The following is an 18,502-nucleotide window of genomic DNA, read 5'->3' as shown; positions in this document are numbered from 1 at the left end:
ATATTTTCAGCACAGCAACAGCCAGTCCATGTCCATTAGGGCTAGGCTGGTAAACAGCAGCACCCGAATGGGCTTGTTAGTTTCTTCAGTCTGCCAGCATCAGAATATGACATTAAATCGCTGCAATTGTCAGCCAATGGAAGCTTTTCTATTCATTAGGTACTCAAATGAATGGAATTGAACTGTGTAAGGAGCATTATGCATTAACTACGCAAAGATAGTGAACAGTAAACTTTTTTTGTGGGATCAAGCTTATGGTTTGTAGCCCTTTATCACAGTGACAGCTTCTGACTGATTCACAGCCTAACATTTGGTGACACCCCCTAACCTTAAGCCCTTAAATGGGCGTATGTTGTTGTGTCCTGCAGTTCTTAGGGCTCATCTGGAGAAGGCGAGGTGTGAGGACACTGTGTATGTGTGATGACCCGCAGTGGTAGGAGACAGCATCAGCTGCCTCCATCACACACACACACACACACACACACACACACATTGTGATCACAGATACACGCAGGAGTACACACACACACAAACACACACACGCACGCGCACACACATGCACACACAAACAGCGATGGCTTCCACACCACTCGAATACTGCCTATTGCCAGCGGGGATCTCCACACACACACACACACACACACACACACACACACACAGAGTGCACACACACTCAGATGGCGATACAAACACACGCAGGCATCAAAACAACCACATAAACACTCAGGTTCTTTTAACACAAACACACACACAGACACCAAGACACGTATTTAGTCATAAAAAGCTGACACATAAATACTGTCACTGCACATCAGACCCACTCACATAAGGACATAAACAAGCATTTGGAACCACCAACCACTATTTGGGACACACAATGAGCACACACCCACCCACACAACATACATACACACAACCCATCATACAAAAACACAAATAACCCGTCGCATACACGATGCAGTCATACACACAGACACACACACACTCACACAAGTAAATTAAACAAGCATCTAATATCACACAAACCAACAATTTGGGACACACAATGAATACACACCCACCCACACAACATGCATACCAACCACACAAAACACCAATAGTCGCAACAACCCATCGCATACATGATGCAGTCGTACACACACACACACATACACAATAAACACACACGAACACACACACACACACACACAAACACACTTCACACACACACAGTAAGCAGCACACAGGTCGTGCCACGTCAGAGGGCGTGATCCAGCTGTGTGTCTGCTGCAGGCCAGATCGATGAACCTCACCGGTCAGACCGACAGGCAGCACCTTAACAAAAGGGCAGAGAGTCGGCTGGACCACCGGCCTGCCTCGGGCTGCTATGGATCTCTTGGGGCTGGGAGTTCTAGACTCTCCAGCATTTAAATATCATTGATTCAGAAGCCCCTCATCGCCGACTTCAAAACATCGCCCTTTGACAGGCTGGAGCGTCGGGAAATTTGCATGCTGCCATAACTCCCTAATCTCACAACCTCAGCCAGGGAATAAGAATGAGGGAGGGAGAATTATCTGGAGACCCGCTACGGAGACCCTCACAGACGTCACATTCATTATTCATTCCCTTGCACCCTCTTATTTATTTCTGAGAGGAAGGGAAAGCTATCCTGTTGTTTTCAGTTGCGCGGCGGTCATCCACATTTCATGCCGCACATAGAGGACCGCAGTTAAACTTCACAGTAACTATAGTTATAAGACAAACTGTCACACTAAAGGATGTTTGTACAAGCATGTCAGAATACCAAATGGAGGATGAAAAGCAATGCACTCAATAGAAACTGTGAGCCAGAAGGCGCTTTGAGACTCATGTGCACTTTACAAATAAGGCTGGATTATAGGCCTATTTCTTTATCCAAAACTAGAAACAAAGACTGTTTGTGTATTTTTGTAGACGAACACGGTTGCACATGGTATTGAGTTAAAGTGGTTATTTCATCATCCTCCAGTGATTCAATGTTTCTTAATTAATTGTTTTGTCTTTGGAAAGAGGGGGCTGATAGGAGGGCTAAGTAACTTTCTTTCTATGACACCCAAAAACAATTATCCTGTTTGTTCGTGTGTGTCCTTATTTACATTCTGAGCAAATTCTGGCCCGTCCAATCCTTGATTAGTTAAATAAACTGAATCAGTGAGTGATTTTGTAATTAAAAAAGTAAGCATGGCGAGTGATGTAAAGGTAAAAATAAAAGAGGCCTTAGGATTGAACCTTGGTGCACACCAAATGGCAAGTTTGTTCATTCAGATGCATCGCTGCAAATGGAGACAAAGTTTTCCTCTTCTTGATGGCCAACATGACTTAAATAAGGTCCATACCTTAACATCCAATCCACTTTTAATTTGGTTGGTTAACCTTTACGAAAGTAATGTGATAACCTTTACTGTGTTTGTTCACAGTGGTAAAGTTTTAGTTCTTAATTGTGACGTTGGACTTTGTCTGCCTCAAGGGAGAGAATAGAAAGGGTCCCTATCAATGGCAAACTTGTTCTTTCATGTCATATCATCTGATGGAGAACTTTGAAAAGACAACAAGAATAACAAGGCACTGAAATATTAATTATAAACACATATATGCAGAATATATGTATGAGGAGGAGTGGGTGGGGGGGTGCCACACATCCACCTATCGGAGGAGGCAAAACAATATTTCTGATAAGGTAACTGATAGCAAGCGACGCTGCAAATTATCTTGACAAACAGTAATTCACAGAGCCCTCAGATAAAGTGGCTTTCAAATCTTTGAAAGCCACTATATACAATCAAATCATATATGTAACAAGAAGCACAAAATTGTACGAAAAAGAGTTAATGAAAAAAGTAATGGCCATCTTAAAGGGATGATTTTATAAACCGCTCTCAATTTCCAGACAGAGCCATGCGGTTGGTTGGAACTCAATTTCGCCGCTGTCTAGTGTGATGTTGTGAGATGGAGGCACGGAGGAGTGGCATCAGTAAGCAGTTTGGGACTGGCGGCGGCGGTGCTACTCGCTGATGTCTTTAAAGCAAGTGAGCTGTGGAGATTGAAGTCATTAAAGTTAACAGCCAGTGCTGGTGTGGAGCACTTAGTCCTTACATTCAAAGCAGCGTTATAACAAGGAGGGATTTAGGCTCTTTCAATGCCTCTCTCTCATTCCCCCCTCCTTCACCCCTTTATTCATGAATGGAGGAATAACGTGGAGAGGGAAAGCTCAGACAGGGCCACAGTAACATAGGCCTGGGTACACCGTCAGGGTTCTGTAGCCGCAGTGACCCTGTCTGGCCTGTAGCGCATTGTCCAGAATTATGCCCTTGCAATTCCTTCTTTGTCTACAGGGCTTTTTTTCTGGTTCAGGCCCATGGGCAGGGCCTTGTGGTTATGTGCTGCATTGATGAATGCCTCTTTCTTCACCTCTATTCCTTTGTTCTTCATCAATCAAGCCTTCCTCAGTGTGGCTGTCTCTGCCAAGCTCACTGGAGAAATTGTCCTAACCCTTCTTCTATGATACTAGAAGCACAATGTAAGACTCTTACTTGTGTCTGTGGTTTTTAAATGGATAAATGGGACATATTGGCTTTAGGCAAAATTGTTCACATTTTGCATATTTGTTTTAAAATATTCACATTTATATGCATGCAAGTTTTTAAGCTTTGTGTAGTTTGACGAGGACAGTTTTGTTCTTCACTTCAATTTCATAAAGCAGTTTCAAAACAAAAGGGTTATGTTGAAACAAGGAATAATTGCTTTAACAATATCTGCATCACCTTTAAAGATGAGGCCAAACGCCTCTTGCTTTTCCTCTGATGATAGTGACCAGCAAACTGCCTCCAAGGTGGTGTATGCTTGTTAAAAGGCCTTGTGATCGTTTAGTTGTAATGAAGCACTTTGCTCTTCTATGTTTGCAAGGTTGTTAAAGTGGTGGTCTCGTACATCTTCCAAAGATTTTCATTTACATAAATGTAATCTATCGCCGAATAAGGTTACACAATGGTGATTGAGCCTGTGGCCCACTGATGAAAGCCCTTGCATTAACAGTACTATGAATGTTAGGACCTGGATGTTGTTGGCAACATTACTGTCATGCATTCAGATCACAAGCGGCGCAGTTAATGAGTTTTCCATCATTATGTTCCACCAGAAAGGGTAGGACTCGCTATTCAGAAAGAAACGCATAGATCTTTGAGATTCCTCATAATGCACACCATGAGCCTCTAATTGCATATTTTTAGTTGAGATGGAAACCCAAGCACTGATCCAAGATGTCAAGAAGATTTTGTACTTTTTATTCAATACACATATTTTTCTTAATTATATATACAGTTTGTGTGGGTCTGTGTGTGTTTTTGCATGATATACAATCCGGCATGCACAGTCTCAAAGACACACACACACACGCACACCCCCACACGCACACACACACACACACAAATATATCACACTGTGTAATTAGTTTCCATCCAGATGACTAGAGATGGAAATTAATTATTGATTATTCTGATCTTTTAGAAATGCTTATTTGACAATAAGGGTTGGTAAACAACAATAATTTGATATCTTTTCGTGTAATATAATAACAGACACACAGTGGCCAAGATCCTTCATGTGCATTTTACAATCTAGTTATCGTGCCAAAACGATTAATTATACAATTCTTAGAGAGATGAGTGAGGGACTTTTACCACAATTTTAACGATGCAAATTCAGCACGCTGTACCTATAGTACCCTTCATTTATTTATACTAAATATATTTATTTATGCATGGTCTTTCTGTTGGGAGGGTGTTTTACTAGTCTTTAGCATTTCCCCTAGTCATCTCGTCTCCTAATCCCTCCCAAGGCAATTATTGATGGGATCCGTGTACCAGTAAATAAAGACTGGAGATGTTCTATCCCTTTGAGCTGCTTCAGAGGATCAAAGTTTAGACTCAGACTGATCTCCACACTCAAGAAAAACACCATCAAGGCGGGCCGGAGGACGGCAAAGACAGAGGAATATTGAAGTGAGAATGACGTCACGTTACAGGTTTTTTTCCAGTTTTGTTTACCAACAGAGAGTAGTTTGAGAAGTGGAGTCATTCACCTCAGAGTCGGGCAGGATAGGACAAACGGGCAGAGAGGTAAACAGACAAGCAGTCAGACAGGTAGACGGAGGACAGACAGGTAGAGGGTAAGGCACACAGTCCAAAAGGTTCTGTAGTCCTGTGTCATTCAGGCATGGGGCTAGAGAACAGGGGTCTCATTTATAACTTTTTATAGACCCCAGACCGCCCTCAAAGCACACACCAATCACTACAGTTTATCAAATACGAGGAGGGTTTGATACCACTATTGGAGTGAAGTCAAGGCACTTTCATAAACAAAACCAAGATGGCGTCAGCTTATGTGTCACTATTTTCATTGCTCTGATTAACTGTAGGTCTTTTAACTTGCATCCAAGGGCATTTTGGTTTTTGAGGAGGCTGATAACAGCCCTTGGATCTATAAAAACAGACGTGACAGGAGAATGTGCGCATCTGTACATCTGAACTCTGATCCACGCATTATATGAACATTTTGGAGACAGAGGGAATTGTGATGCAGATGGTGAGGTGTTGAATTGAAACCACATATAATTGAACTTACTATCAAATGTAAATCAAAGATCCACATGACATTGTCATAAACATTATAACCAGTGGTTATATTTGACTTGTCGTGAGCCAAAACTATTCCGTAAGCACCTTGCAATTTAAAAAACACAAAAATACAGCCTAAGCCTACTCAAATCTGTAATCAAAGCCTGCTCAGTATTTCATCAGTGCTCTCTCACCATCACGTCCCCCCCCTCCCGGGAGCATTGGAGAGGGATCGACTGTAGTAACTGACTGATGAAATAATCATCAGTTGCGGCAATCCAAGATTACATCAAATAGCTTTAAAGAATTGCAGAACAGAGTGCCAATAGAATTAAGTATATTCTGATACCATGCATATATCACCAAGTTCGATTTCAGTTGTTCAATCGTTTTTTTGTGCAAAATAGGTGCAGGGAACTCGACTGTGAGTCATTAAACCCAGCAGAGACGTGTTGCCATATGCTGCATATTCTCTTGTTTGTGAACAGCTGCTGCGGCCACCAAACAATAAGCTTTCTCTGATCTCCACCTCACCCCTAAGCACTTCGATTTCAGTGTCAGAGAAAATCCTTTTCTTCGTCTTCCACTCGGCTGTTGCCATGATGACCCTTAGCGTACGATTGATCAGCACTTTTTTACCACGCTCTTTGATAGGCATCAATGTTCCTCTGCTGCTCAGCATTGACCGTTGATGGTTGATTTGGCCATGTAAAAAGCAGGATCTGAGGCTGATCCACGTGCCCGCATGACCAGTTGGACTGGGATTTATAACGGACTAACCTCCTGCAGGTGTGAATTGGCACGGTTTGATAAGTCTGCTATTTTTTAGGCCGCACGCCACTTTCTGCTTTTGCGCACACGTACACTTAATAAGTAAGATGAATCGCACACCACATTTCATAAATAAGGCCCCGGATCATCAATTCATCCAATCTACGGAACCACCGGTCAGGCATGGCCCCTATTACTCTATTTACTGTGGGGGTCAACGGCTGGGTCTCAGCCTTTCCCTCTGTGATGTCTGCCCAGCACTGCACTCATCCCTTATCTGTGTGCACACAGGGCCAAGGGTCTGGCCCTGTGAAGGATCTGGCTTCATAAACCTGCGAAGAGCCCCAGACTGGCTCACCTCGGCTAGACTTATAGGTTCCTGCAATCCATCCATTTCTTTGTATTGCCGGTACGGGTACGCATTTGCTGGGTGATTTCAGCACGGATATGTTGATGTCATGTTAAGAGGCTGGTATACATTATTATTATTATGTATTATACATTAGCCCTGCTGGCTGAATTATACGCTATTATAACACAACACTGGAGCACCGACGCGTTTGTGTATATGTGTGTGTGCACTCGTGTGTGGGTACTCACATGTGAGTGTGCGTGTGGAAACTTTGAATGTCAGTAAGCATGAAAATTTAGAACAATAAATTGACCTAAAAATTTAAAAATATATATTTATACAGTATATAATAACTATTATGTTTGAAGACAATTTATATTTTCTTCCAGCCCTAACCCTATTCACCACCACCAGCACCACCACCAGCACCGCCGCACTGAGGATTAGCAGTGGAGCGCGGTGGGCCAGAGATTGATCTGTGCCGGGCCCCCTGCAAGCCCGGGGAGCCCGTACTGCGCCCGGAGACGAGGAGATTGTGTTCATTCTGCTGGAGGGAGAATGACTCCCAGGGCCGGGGGGGATAAAAGGAAAAAGATGTTTTGTTTTTTGTACAATGATCTGTCTGGAGTGGGCTGACATGCACGCATTGAAACACAACCACACACACACACACACACACACACACACACACACACACACACACACACACACACACACACACATGCGTTCACGTACACGTACACAGGCGCGCGTCATCCATACAAACACACACATAAATATAAATACAACCACCCGAACACACACAACAACAAACAACGTTGAATTTCTTTCTAATACACCCATCCACGAAACTAAATGGAAGCTTGCCAATGAAGGCAACGATGTTGGTAATAACTCTGATTTTAGTTCCTCATTTATCAACGTGTGTACCAATTAGTTCAAGGCTTGTGTGTACGACAGGCCTGAACTTTCAAAGGTCTTTGATTAGGGTCAGGACATTTACAGAACACATATTGAATATATGCTCTGCATGTAAGGTTGGATCTATGACCCTCCTCTTCAGTGTCTAAAACTGATTAATTCATTATTAATTAATACACTAATGAATGTATACAGGAAAAAAAATATCATTGAATAGTCACCGCCTTTTAAATTTAGCATATGTTCATTATTTGTTTATGGGATTATAATGTCAAATGTCATATTGTCCATGCAAAATATTGAAATATAAAAGAATAGAATGAAATATTGGCTTGATTTTGAATCGCAATTAACACTTCTGCGGAGTCCATGATCACAAGCTGACGGTCACATATTGCTGGTGAGAATTGATATTGAGATAGAAAAGAAGAACCTTACTGGTCTTACATTAAAATTCAAAAAACAAAACTGTTTGGCTGCAATTTTACAAACATAACCGAAAGGCAAGGCAGAGCAGTTGAGGGGGAGCCAATTCGATTTGTGTCTGTAATTCATCATATTATACCGACAAACAACAAAGTTGTTTACAAGTATTCCCCCTTCACCCAGCCTAGCAGAAAAAAATTTGTCCACATCCAACAAAATATATTGCATTCTACGTAGGAACATTATACGAGAATAAGGTGCCTACTTTCTGTGTGGCTTTGTTTGTGTTTTACTAATCTAAAAAACAATATTTCTTGGTTCAACTTGCCAACGGATGTCTTAAATGTATTCATGAATCAATAGCCATATATAATTGATGGATCAGCAACAATTCTTCTGAAACATGTGCAACTGTCCATACTTACAAGATAAATTATCTTAATTAGAGGCTGAGTTCTGATAAAATGCCTTAAACCAGGAGGAGAGGCCAAGCCTTAAGTAAATTCTTTTAATGAATATATTTCTCATCCACCTAATAGCTCACTATTTCTCCAGAGCACCTTGGCTTGGGATTTATGGTGATCAGGAGAGTAGGGAAAGTCAATGTGTTCTGTCTTCAACAGTTAAGCGCCTAGCGCTATACAGGGAACCGGTGGAAAGTATTTGTTAGGACCAGTTCAATCCGATGGAGTTCACAAGTTCAACTGCTGACTCCTCGCCAAAAAGTAACTCATGTCGGACAGAAGTACCAGCACGAACAGGCAAATGGGCAAAGTAGACAAGGACGGACGGACGGACGGACGAAACATTGGCGCTGGTCACCCGTTAAGTCATACGCCTGGAGCTCCATCTACAAGGGTGTACGAGTGGAAACCTAATGACGAACACAATTCCTCTATTGATTAGAGCCGGCTTGTATATGGTTCCACGGGGCGCATGCGAACGCGAACACGCCACAGAGCACCTACCCGGTGGCAGTGCGTTCTCGTATAAATTCAAACCACCGGAAAGTTGTTGTTCTCCTCTTACACTTCTTCTGCGGCTCCAACTCTATCCCGGCGCTTAGATGACTTTCGTGTACCATTACGTCCCTATTGAGCGTGCTTTTGAGACCGTGATATTTTTATCTATGTACTCTATATGCAAATGAGGATCACGTGTCCCGCGTGTTCCCATGACCCGGGTTCCGTCGTGAAAGCGGAGGAGAAGAGACAGGAGCGAGGAATATTTACAACACGGGGGAGGGGGGGGGGGAGGGGCTATGGAGATCGATTTAGGGATAAAGATTCATCCAGCTGAATTGCATATTTGAACGGTTATTTTGAGCACGTATTTACCTGCATCACGTGTGACAGTTCATAGCCAACAACCCATGCTGCTAAAACTGATGGCACTCTCACATGACCTCACACGAGACATGACCTCTTAGTCGGAAACAGCAGGTAGTCGGACAAGTTAAGAAACGCACACACAATTGTAAGAAACACTATTTCCTATTCACGGGTTGATAAATATCAGCCGGTAAGCTCTGAGCCATAACTATCAGCCAGTTTCGAGACCGATAGCGTTTGGTGAAAGCAAAACAACCGCGCATCGCGTGGGTGTGTGAGACGCAGGGTGTATAATAAGAAGTGTGAGCGAGGGAGGGATAAATATTTGTTGAAGGCTCCTCCTGGGATCCCCTCCCGCCTCTTCTGAAAAGATAGGAACACACGTGCATGTGTTGAGAGAGCAGACGCAGTGCACTTTAAACAGCCGTCTCCATCGGCCCGGCTCTCTGAGAGTCTGGCAGTACCTTCTCAGCCCACGCAACCCTTTCCTCTCTCCCCTTCCAGCCCTAGGCCTGCTGAGCCTTGTGGACTGATTTTGGATAATTGAGATGTTTCGTTTTATTTATACATGCGTGGTGTGATTATGTTGATGGAAACGTCTGCAGCCTGTATCTTTAAAAGACTCTTTCATAAGTGTGTCTTGAGAATGATTCATAGCGCATTTAAATCCTAACTGTAGTCTAAGTTTTTTTTTCATGAGCAACAGATCCGAAATGACTTGATTTTCATCATATCAACCTATGTATTTAGTCATTTGTTGTTTATCTGTAGGTATCTAAATTCATTTTGTAGTATCTTAAATAATTAATGGAGAATCGACTTGCAATTGTTAATTCCTTAGGTTGGCCGAATTCCAAAAACAATAGTTAATCAGAGCTACAGGGAAAGAAGAAATCAATGTTTTCTTTAAGAGCTGCAGCAGACTTTTAAGAACAAATCTCTAGTCTCAGAAGGCACCTCTCAGGAGGTCAAAGAGGAAATTACTGAATCCATTATCACTTGCTTTTTCCAAACAGAAACCCCTATATAATTCCTATGGGGATAGCATTAACGCAAACACACCTTAAGGTGCAACTTGATTTGTCCTCCACAAAATAGGTGGCAGTATATTTCCAAAAAGTCCCCTCACCCTCCTTCCCCCATTAAACTCCTTCCCCCTGCCAAAAAATTCATCACCTCACTGAATAGCGTAAAACATACTGTTTACAATGCATCTGTGCTATGAGATCCTAAAGTGTTTATCATTCAAGTGATCCATGAAGTCAGAGGCAGCATTTCATTTTTCAGGGTTCTTTTGACATGATTGACAAGGGGTTAGAAAAAGTGTTTTACTGTTTCTGGCCGGTCCAAGCTGCAGACTTGAGTTAACATCTCTGCAACACAATACATAGATGCACGTGAATACCCAATACTTTGACGTCTCGTCCAAACTGATATTTATTAATATTCTGTTGATAATTGTGGTTGGTTGTTATAAATGAATAATTGTACACGTTGCACCTTTAAGAGCTGCTGCAACCATTAAGAACAATCCCTGGTCCCTGAAGGAGCCTGTACCAGGTGTACTTGGACAATGTGGACCGGACTAATTATACTATCCCTTATCTCATTCTAAACAGAGAATTAAAAGTTGCCTATAGGGATAGCTTTTATGCACACTCGCTTCATGGTGCCAGATGTTGTTTTACAGCGCCGTTATCAAGTTGTCCATTAAAAATGTTATATTTACATTGATGACATTGCGCTATCTTGTTTTTTCACATTTGGTGCATGAACGTTATATTTGTTGATTGACTTACCCCTGTGGCGTGATTGCAGCTCCTATGGTCACAATGCTTCTTAGTGAGAGGGGGCCAAATCATCAGCCGAATGACTAAAGCGTCAATCGAGTTGAAGATAGATTTAAGGAAGGGGTTGATTGCATCAGTTACTCTGCTGAACAGCCCGGCTTGGACACAGGCTGACCCGAGCCGGCAGCATGCCGGAAGGAGCCCACAGCCACCTGTCAATCACCGGCTAAACCATTGTCATCTCCTCTCCCAAAAATGCATCATGTCCTGAATGGCGACTGAGGAAAAGAAAAAAAGCTCACAGGGGAAAAACTAAGCGTTACGGCTAGATCTGTGGTATACATCGGAATGGATTTGCATTAGCAGGTGCAATGGAGGTTAGAATGGTATTCATCTTCCAGCCTGGCCATGCAACATGGAGTGAGAGGCCACCTGCTGCTATGCAGAGCGCCTCTGCTCGGTCTGCAGTCTGTGGAGAGCCGCAGTGAGGCCGCAGTCTCACTTCTTAAGAGATGGATGCTATCCAAAACACTCTGGATGGAAGACCCCCCCCCGCTGGGGAACGCCTGATAGAGAATGTCCCCCATGGGAGCCGTGGGTGAATGTGCTCCTTTATGACCTTGTCTGCACAGCAGGGATGGACCCACAATGAGGAAGAGATTGAGAGACACACACACACAGACACACACACACACACAGAGGCTGATAGATGTACAGATAGTTCTGTTTCCTATAGAGTTTCCCTAGTTCCCATAGCTGTAGTTCTGACCGTATCTTTTGCATTTAAAGACGCCACGTGGCTAGCATCTCGCCGGCCTCTGACAAATAGAGCCTTTCGCCTTCAATGTTATCCGATAAGCTGCAGTATTATGAAGACCGTCTGCTGCGACTCTATCTCAACCAGTCTCAAGCCTCACATTGAAAGGCCGTTCACCTTCAGCAGCGCCCGTGAGCTCTCAGTGCTGTGTGAGGACCTGGGAGAGACATGGGATCAGCGAGACTTGCACATGCATTCAGTGTTGCAGCGCTGGAGTGCAGAAATCACATTCAGGGAATTATTTTGAGTCACGAGGGTCTTGCACTGGCTCTGCCTTGCTGTGCCTAAGGGCCTCTTAATCCTTCTGCTCTTGGGCGTTTTTTGTCCCATTCTATCTTTCTCTCTCTAGTATTCTCTCTTGCTTACTTTTCCCCCGCTTTTCTGCTCTTCCATTACCATTTTAGTATTGGCTGCACCAAGTGACACTTCACTTGCCAACACTACGGTTGGGTTAAGCTGTCAAATTCATATTTCTGCGGAGGTGTTCCATGTTATTCAAGTTTTCTGGTGTCGGGCCTGTCATGGGAAGGCAGGAACATTGAACTCATGAGGATTGAGAAATAAGGGGGCCCCCAGGAGTGATGTAAAGGGACCCCTCTGCACAGCAGGGCTTAACACTTTCTAATGAGTCTGGGGCCCTTTGCTTCATGATCGCCTATGGTGAGACACAGGCCCCTACTGGTTGGGGGCGTGTCTGCATTTGCCAAATCCATCCACTCTGTTGGATGCTAATAATACATTGTAGCCAAGACTAGTGTGAAGCAGCAGGCCACGAGATTTGGGCCAGAGTTAAAGGATACTTTCTATGGCAACCATACCATAGAGTATAATTCTAATATTAAAACTCTCATGTAAATCTATGCAGAGACCCAAACCTTCAGTGTATCCAGTCCACTTGTGGTAATGGTTAATTATTCAACATCCTGATGAGGAGTGCAGTAGGAGAAGTGACGAGCAGCTCTTCATGATATTGGATTCACTATGTGAATGAAGGTGGTACTCTGGCTCATCGCTGACCAACCATTTCAAGAGACGTCAAAGTCAGTTTGCCGTTGGACATTCACAAAACATACCAAAATAAACTTTTTAACCAAAGAATGATGACTCAACCAAATCTGGATGATTTATTTTACCCCAGAGTCCCAGAGTTTGTTTAGCGTTTTTTGTTTTGGCTTATTAAAAGGTATAAAGCCAAAAACGTATTTAACTTTCGCCTCAAAAGAGATGACTTCAAAATAAATCTGGATGATTTATCGCCGCAGAATGTTTCCGCTTCAATTGGACCAAAACACTTTGCATAAAATGATATGCCTCATCTGACTTGTTGACCCAACACATTTCCCATTAAAATAGATGTTTTCGTGTCAAATCAATATTACACATTGTGCAATACAAGATTGCCTATATTCTACCCAAAGGAGTTAAGCTTTCATCCAAATCGTCATCAAGACAAATACAGTTAAAAGTCACCGGTTAATTGGACTTACTGGCTGGTTCAGAAATATTTTGCAGACTGAGTAAGTGAGTGTGAAAGTCCGTGCGTGTGTCCCCCTTGCCATTTAATTTCATCTCGCTACAGCCACACAACTCTGTGTTGCTCCAGGTAAACAACCCCTTGAACCTTCCACCTTGACACAAACACACCCCCCCCCCCCCCCCCCCCCCTCGCGATACCCCGCTGTGACGGCTCTACGCCTGATCCCCAACCCTGCGGACGAGCATATGAGGGATAAAGCAGACGGCGCCGACACACGCGAGAGAACTGATCTGTGACACGATGGCAGACTGCGGAGTCCCGCCGCTCCCCTGATCGCACCTTCGTCTCCCTGGCCCGTGTCGAGTGAGGCCCGTGGGCGGCTGATGGCAGTGTCATTGCTCCCCGCGGCAGGTCGGAGCGGATAATTGGAAGCGGTGTCGAGACACATCGGGGCCGAGCAGGATGTGCGCCAGACGATTCGGGAACGCCGTCGCCATGGTACCCCCGGCCCACAACGCCGCCGCCGACCTACAGCGTTGACGTCTACTCCTTCAAAGTCTAGTCTCGAGGGAGACTCCTGCGCGGTTTTGTCCCTGCTCTGGGGGAGAGGAAAACAGGGAGGAAAATAAAAGCCTGTGTTGTTGTGCGACGGTTCGCCCTGTGAATGCCAAACATCCCCGAAGTGGGGAATTCGACTACAGAAGCGCTGATGTTTATTAAAACCAGGTTATTTTAATTGATGTTGCCGCATAAATCAGCTTGGGAAGAGGGTAAGTAGCATATAGAGAAATAAAGAAGAATGAAGTGTGTCTGTGTTTGTGCGGGCGTGCGTGTCCATCGCAGTAAGCGCCTGTGAAGTGGTCTTCTGAGGCGTATTGCATTGTGCCGATGGTGGATCAAAAAATAGAGTCCTGTGAGCAGTGATAAATCCCCAAGAAGACTGGGTCAGCGTTGGTCGAGGGCGATGGCAAAAGCTAAAGCATGTCGCGTGATATCTTTACATGCACATGTTTGTGGGGAAGGAAGGTTGGCAGGCGAAGGAAGCGCTTAAACACCCAGCCAGGAAGATTGAGTGTGAGTCGATGCAGTGCTGGCAATGCAAAGCACACCTGAATAATTAATTATGAATGAAACAGCAGAGCTAATGAATGAACAACAATGGAGTGATGGTTCATTTAGGCTGGATACATGTACAAAGGAGTAGTGAATGTAAAAACGACTTGCTTCAAAAGTGCTTACTGTCCTCAAACATATATATAACAATATATACACATTAATATAAAACAGAATATATCATCTTCAGTGGATTGCAGGTGTGGATTTCTCGAGCAAAAAACATTACAAATGTAATTTTGTTTTCAAATAAGCAGACCAGAAGGAGTCATCGCCATTCTAGCAGGATGAAAACAAATATAAATGTTGCAAACTTTTGGTTTTGGCCCATGATTTGACAGGTGAGCGGCCTCAATTACCTCTTCTGGTTTTGAGAGTTAAATTGTCTGGAATCTGGTGGAATCTTTCCAGTGGATAAAAGGAGAGTTTTTCTGTCCTACATGATGGGGGGGAGGGGGGGTAGTTGGTCCTATCTTCTTTTCATTTCTTTCTCCGGAGCGGTGTTATCTTTCTTTTGTGCGTGCTAGCTTTGCGTCGGCGCGAGATGACGTCATCGTCCTCTCCCGCCTGCAGCTTGGCGAAGTTCACAAACACCTGCGTGGAAAAGACATGAGTCACCAGGACGACAAAGGACTCTGTACACAAACACCTTCCTGTTGTTATCATTCTAACGCCTCGTTCCCACCGAGCGGTTCGGTGCGGCTTGGCCCGCTTATATTGGCAGTTTCCACCGCTAAAAGTGGGGCAGGGTCCCAAAATACGCGCCCTGAGCTGTACCTATTTTTCGGTACTCCTCCGTTGGGTTATCAAGCGGTCTGAAAGGGTGCCGAAAAGGTGGAGCTACACACGGCGTCCGTTGATTGGTCGACAGAATCGTCACTTCCGTGCGAGAGAGGGATAAAAGAAACAAACACAGAGCCCGCAATGTATTTCTGGACAACGGCGAAGGCTTCGTTTATTGAATAAAGTGTCACGCAAGAGTTTGCCGTCGTTCTTTGACGTCCTACATTGTTGCTCTTTGTTTAATGTGTCAAGTTCTTCTTTTTCATTAACTGTATTAGCAGGCTACAATGTGTCGCGCTGCTATGATGTCACGATGCTAACGTAGCCGCCGCGGCTATCGCCATCCGGCTTAAACCCTGCCCTACCATATACAGGTACTGTCGGCGGTGGAAACGTGGGCCAAATTTAGCGTAAACGAGCTGTCCCACTCCGAGCCGCACCGGACCGGACCGCTCTGAGGATACTAGGCATAATTTCCCGTTGTACTGAAGTTGCACTTTTCTTTTTTTAGTGTGTAAAGGCCACTTAGTTTTGTAGAACAAAACAAATTCATTTCCTATTTGTTTCATTGAGTCAATGAAATTATGTTTTAAAGAGCAAGCTGCACAAGATAACACGGTTTATTAACCTTTAGATAATTGAAAACAACGTCTCTCGTGATATACAGGCCATTTTAATGAATTTGATTAATTATTTCTTTATATATATATTTATATTTTAATTTAATGGCTTTTTTTGTGTTCCTTTATGGATAGGAGTGGTGTGAGACAGAAAGAGAGAGGGAATGACACGTAGCATAGGACTGTAGGTCAATATCCAACCTACGCAGCCAAAATGGTTAGTAGGGGTTGTCGTTTTTCGGACATTTTGCAAATACGTTTTGTATTACGTTGATATGTGTTTTGGAACAGGAGAGCCTCCAGCGTTTCAGTCATTTTGTTGTTAAGAGGCGAGTTCCCCACTCGTTCCAACATCTCAATTCCAGTTTATGCAGTTCGAACATCCTTTTTTTTTTGTGTTAAATAATAGATAGATTGGATAAGGATATTCAACACATATATATGTAAAACAGTTCAAAACTGCGTGACTAGCTGTTTCCGGTGTGGGTGGATTGCACATAAAATACTGATTAAAACAGACTTTTGATTTGTCCAAATTCGTGGAAACCAACTCATTAAAATCATTAGCTGAGGCACCGAGCCGCCCTTAATTGCCGTTTCCGAATGATTATTGATCTGATGTCATGCCATCCGGCACGCGTCCCCTAGAACTAATTTGAGCCAGGTCCAGTATAACATGTCTGCTGCATAAAACATGTTGGAGAGTTTTCACTGAATTTTGAGCAGTGCATCCGTGGAAGGAGCTGACAACATCCACTTGCAGTGAATATAGTCTTGCTGAGAAAATTATATTTGATTGTATTTGTCAGACTTTCTTGGTGCCAAGTGTGAAAATAAGCTGCCCAAAAGTCTAAGCTCAAGTGTAGCCTACGTGTAGCTCAAGTGTAGCCTAATTTGAGCTGACGTCAGCCAATCAGTGGGATGTGCTTTAGCAACTGCCTATGACAGGGAAGGTGCTAAAATGGCAGCTAGCGCCATCACTGTGAGTGAGCTAGTTATAAAAATGTAATGCGACGGCCCCTGTCTGTAATCTCTTCCGAGTAGAACAGGATTAGGGTTGGAAAACTTTATTTTTCGGAAGGCAGAATTAATGAAGGACCTTTATTATACATTGGACTCGATGTGTTGACTTTTTTTTTTGATGTGTGCTTAGGCTGTAAACATATGGATGAAAGTTAGCGCAGGCTGTTTCATCCTCGCTCCACCATCTTAAAAAGCAGGTGAAGCTTATGAAGAGGAATGGGAACAAGATAGGTAATATAATGTCTCTAAATATATCGGCATGCATGCGGAACACAGAGAGAAAACATGAAATACGGTGCTCGCTGTTCCCAAGCCGGCTGGCTACGTCTCTCCATCGGCAGAAGAAACTGCTCATCAAAGTCATGCAGTTTGAGGAAACCGATAGCTTGATATAATGCAGATTTAATAATGTATTCAGAAGGCCTTGCCTGGCCTACTTACACCAAGTTATGAATAGCAAGCTTACGAAGGTCAAAATTCATCACTACTTGTCTTTTACTAAAACCTGCCTAGCCTTACAATGATTTGTAATACGTTTATTATATTTGAAACAAGAATGGGGAAAAGGGGGCACAGGATTGCTTCTATCCCGTGGCAGAAGAGAGCGTAGCACCTCATGATGTAAGAAGATGTGCTCTCATTCACTTACACACCGAGTTATGTTTTGACGGGTGAACTGTGAACCTCGATGATATGGGGAGAGATAATGGGGAGTAGAAAAAACAATAATTCCTGGCTGATATCACGCAACCCTTGAATGGAATAAATAAACGGAGGGGAGACAACAAAGAGAGCGGACTGAATCGTAGCCTTGCAGGGGAGGGGGGGGGGCACAGCTTCTGATAACAAGGTCACGGATTCCAGATGGAGAGTAGAAAAATACCTGGCTTTTATTTCATTCGCATCTCACAAAGGAGACGCGATCAATGCCTGAAGATATGAAATCCCACAAAAGCGTATTCAATCGGAAAAAAGCTTGTGAAATACACAACTATGAGGCGGCCCGAGATGAGAGACCCGGAATCCCATTGAATCAACCGCTGCTGTCTGCCAACCGTGGTCAATAAGCGGTTTGACTGCGGCCCCCACGTCTCGACTGCCCCAGTCGGGGTTGGGACGAGAATCCCTGCCTCAGCGGTACCACATGGTCCGGTACCTGGTCGAGTGTGGTCTGGGTCACCGAGTAGTCCTCGATGCTGAGCCGCTCCTTGTTGGCCGCCACCAGCTGGAAGATGCGCGCCAGGGACGAGGAGGCGATCTCGTACTGCAGCGTGTTGTAGTGCTTCTCCCGCTGCACGCAGCCCGCGAAGCTGCTCTCCATGAAGCTCTCGGCGGGGCCCAGGTCCGGGGAGGCCCCGGAGCCCGACGACCTGACCTTCATGGTCACCACGTAGCCGTCCCCGAACCTGAAGGGGGGGGGGGGCGGGGGGGACACGGAGTTACATGC

General features: G+C 44.1%; 1 protein-coding gene across 1 annotated transcript in view; it reads right to left on the bottom strand.

Moving 5' to 3' along the window:
• Positions 1-15,109: 15,109 nt before the first annotated feature.
• The window catches only part of LOC307085580 (retinal-specific phospholipid-transporting ATPase ABCA4-like), a gene marked incomplete at both ends in the record, with an annotated part of 52,618 nt that continues 49,225 nt past the window's right edge, over positions 15,110-18,502 (bottom strand). The window contains 2 exons of the mRNA XM_079750417.1: positions 15,110-15,223; positions 18,212-18,461. Of these exons, the coding sequence (XP_079606543.1) occupies positions 15,110-15,223; positions 18,212-18,461 (364 nt within the window). The remainder of the gene's footprint in view (positions 15,224-18,211; positions 18,462-18,502) is intronic.

The sequence above is a fragment of the Pollachius pollachius genome, assembly GCF_949987615.1.
Source record: "Pollachius pollachius genome assembly, chromosome: 14".
NCBI classification, from domain to species: domain Eukaryota; kingdom Metazoa; phylum Chordata; class Actinopteri; order Gadiformes; family Gadidae; genus Pollachius; species Pollachius pollachius.
The sequence above is the reverse complement of the archived record's forward strand: the minus strand, read 5'-3'. Positions and strand labels throughout refer to the sequence as shown.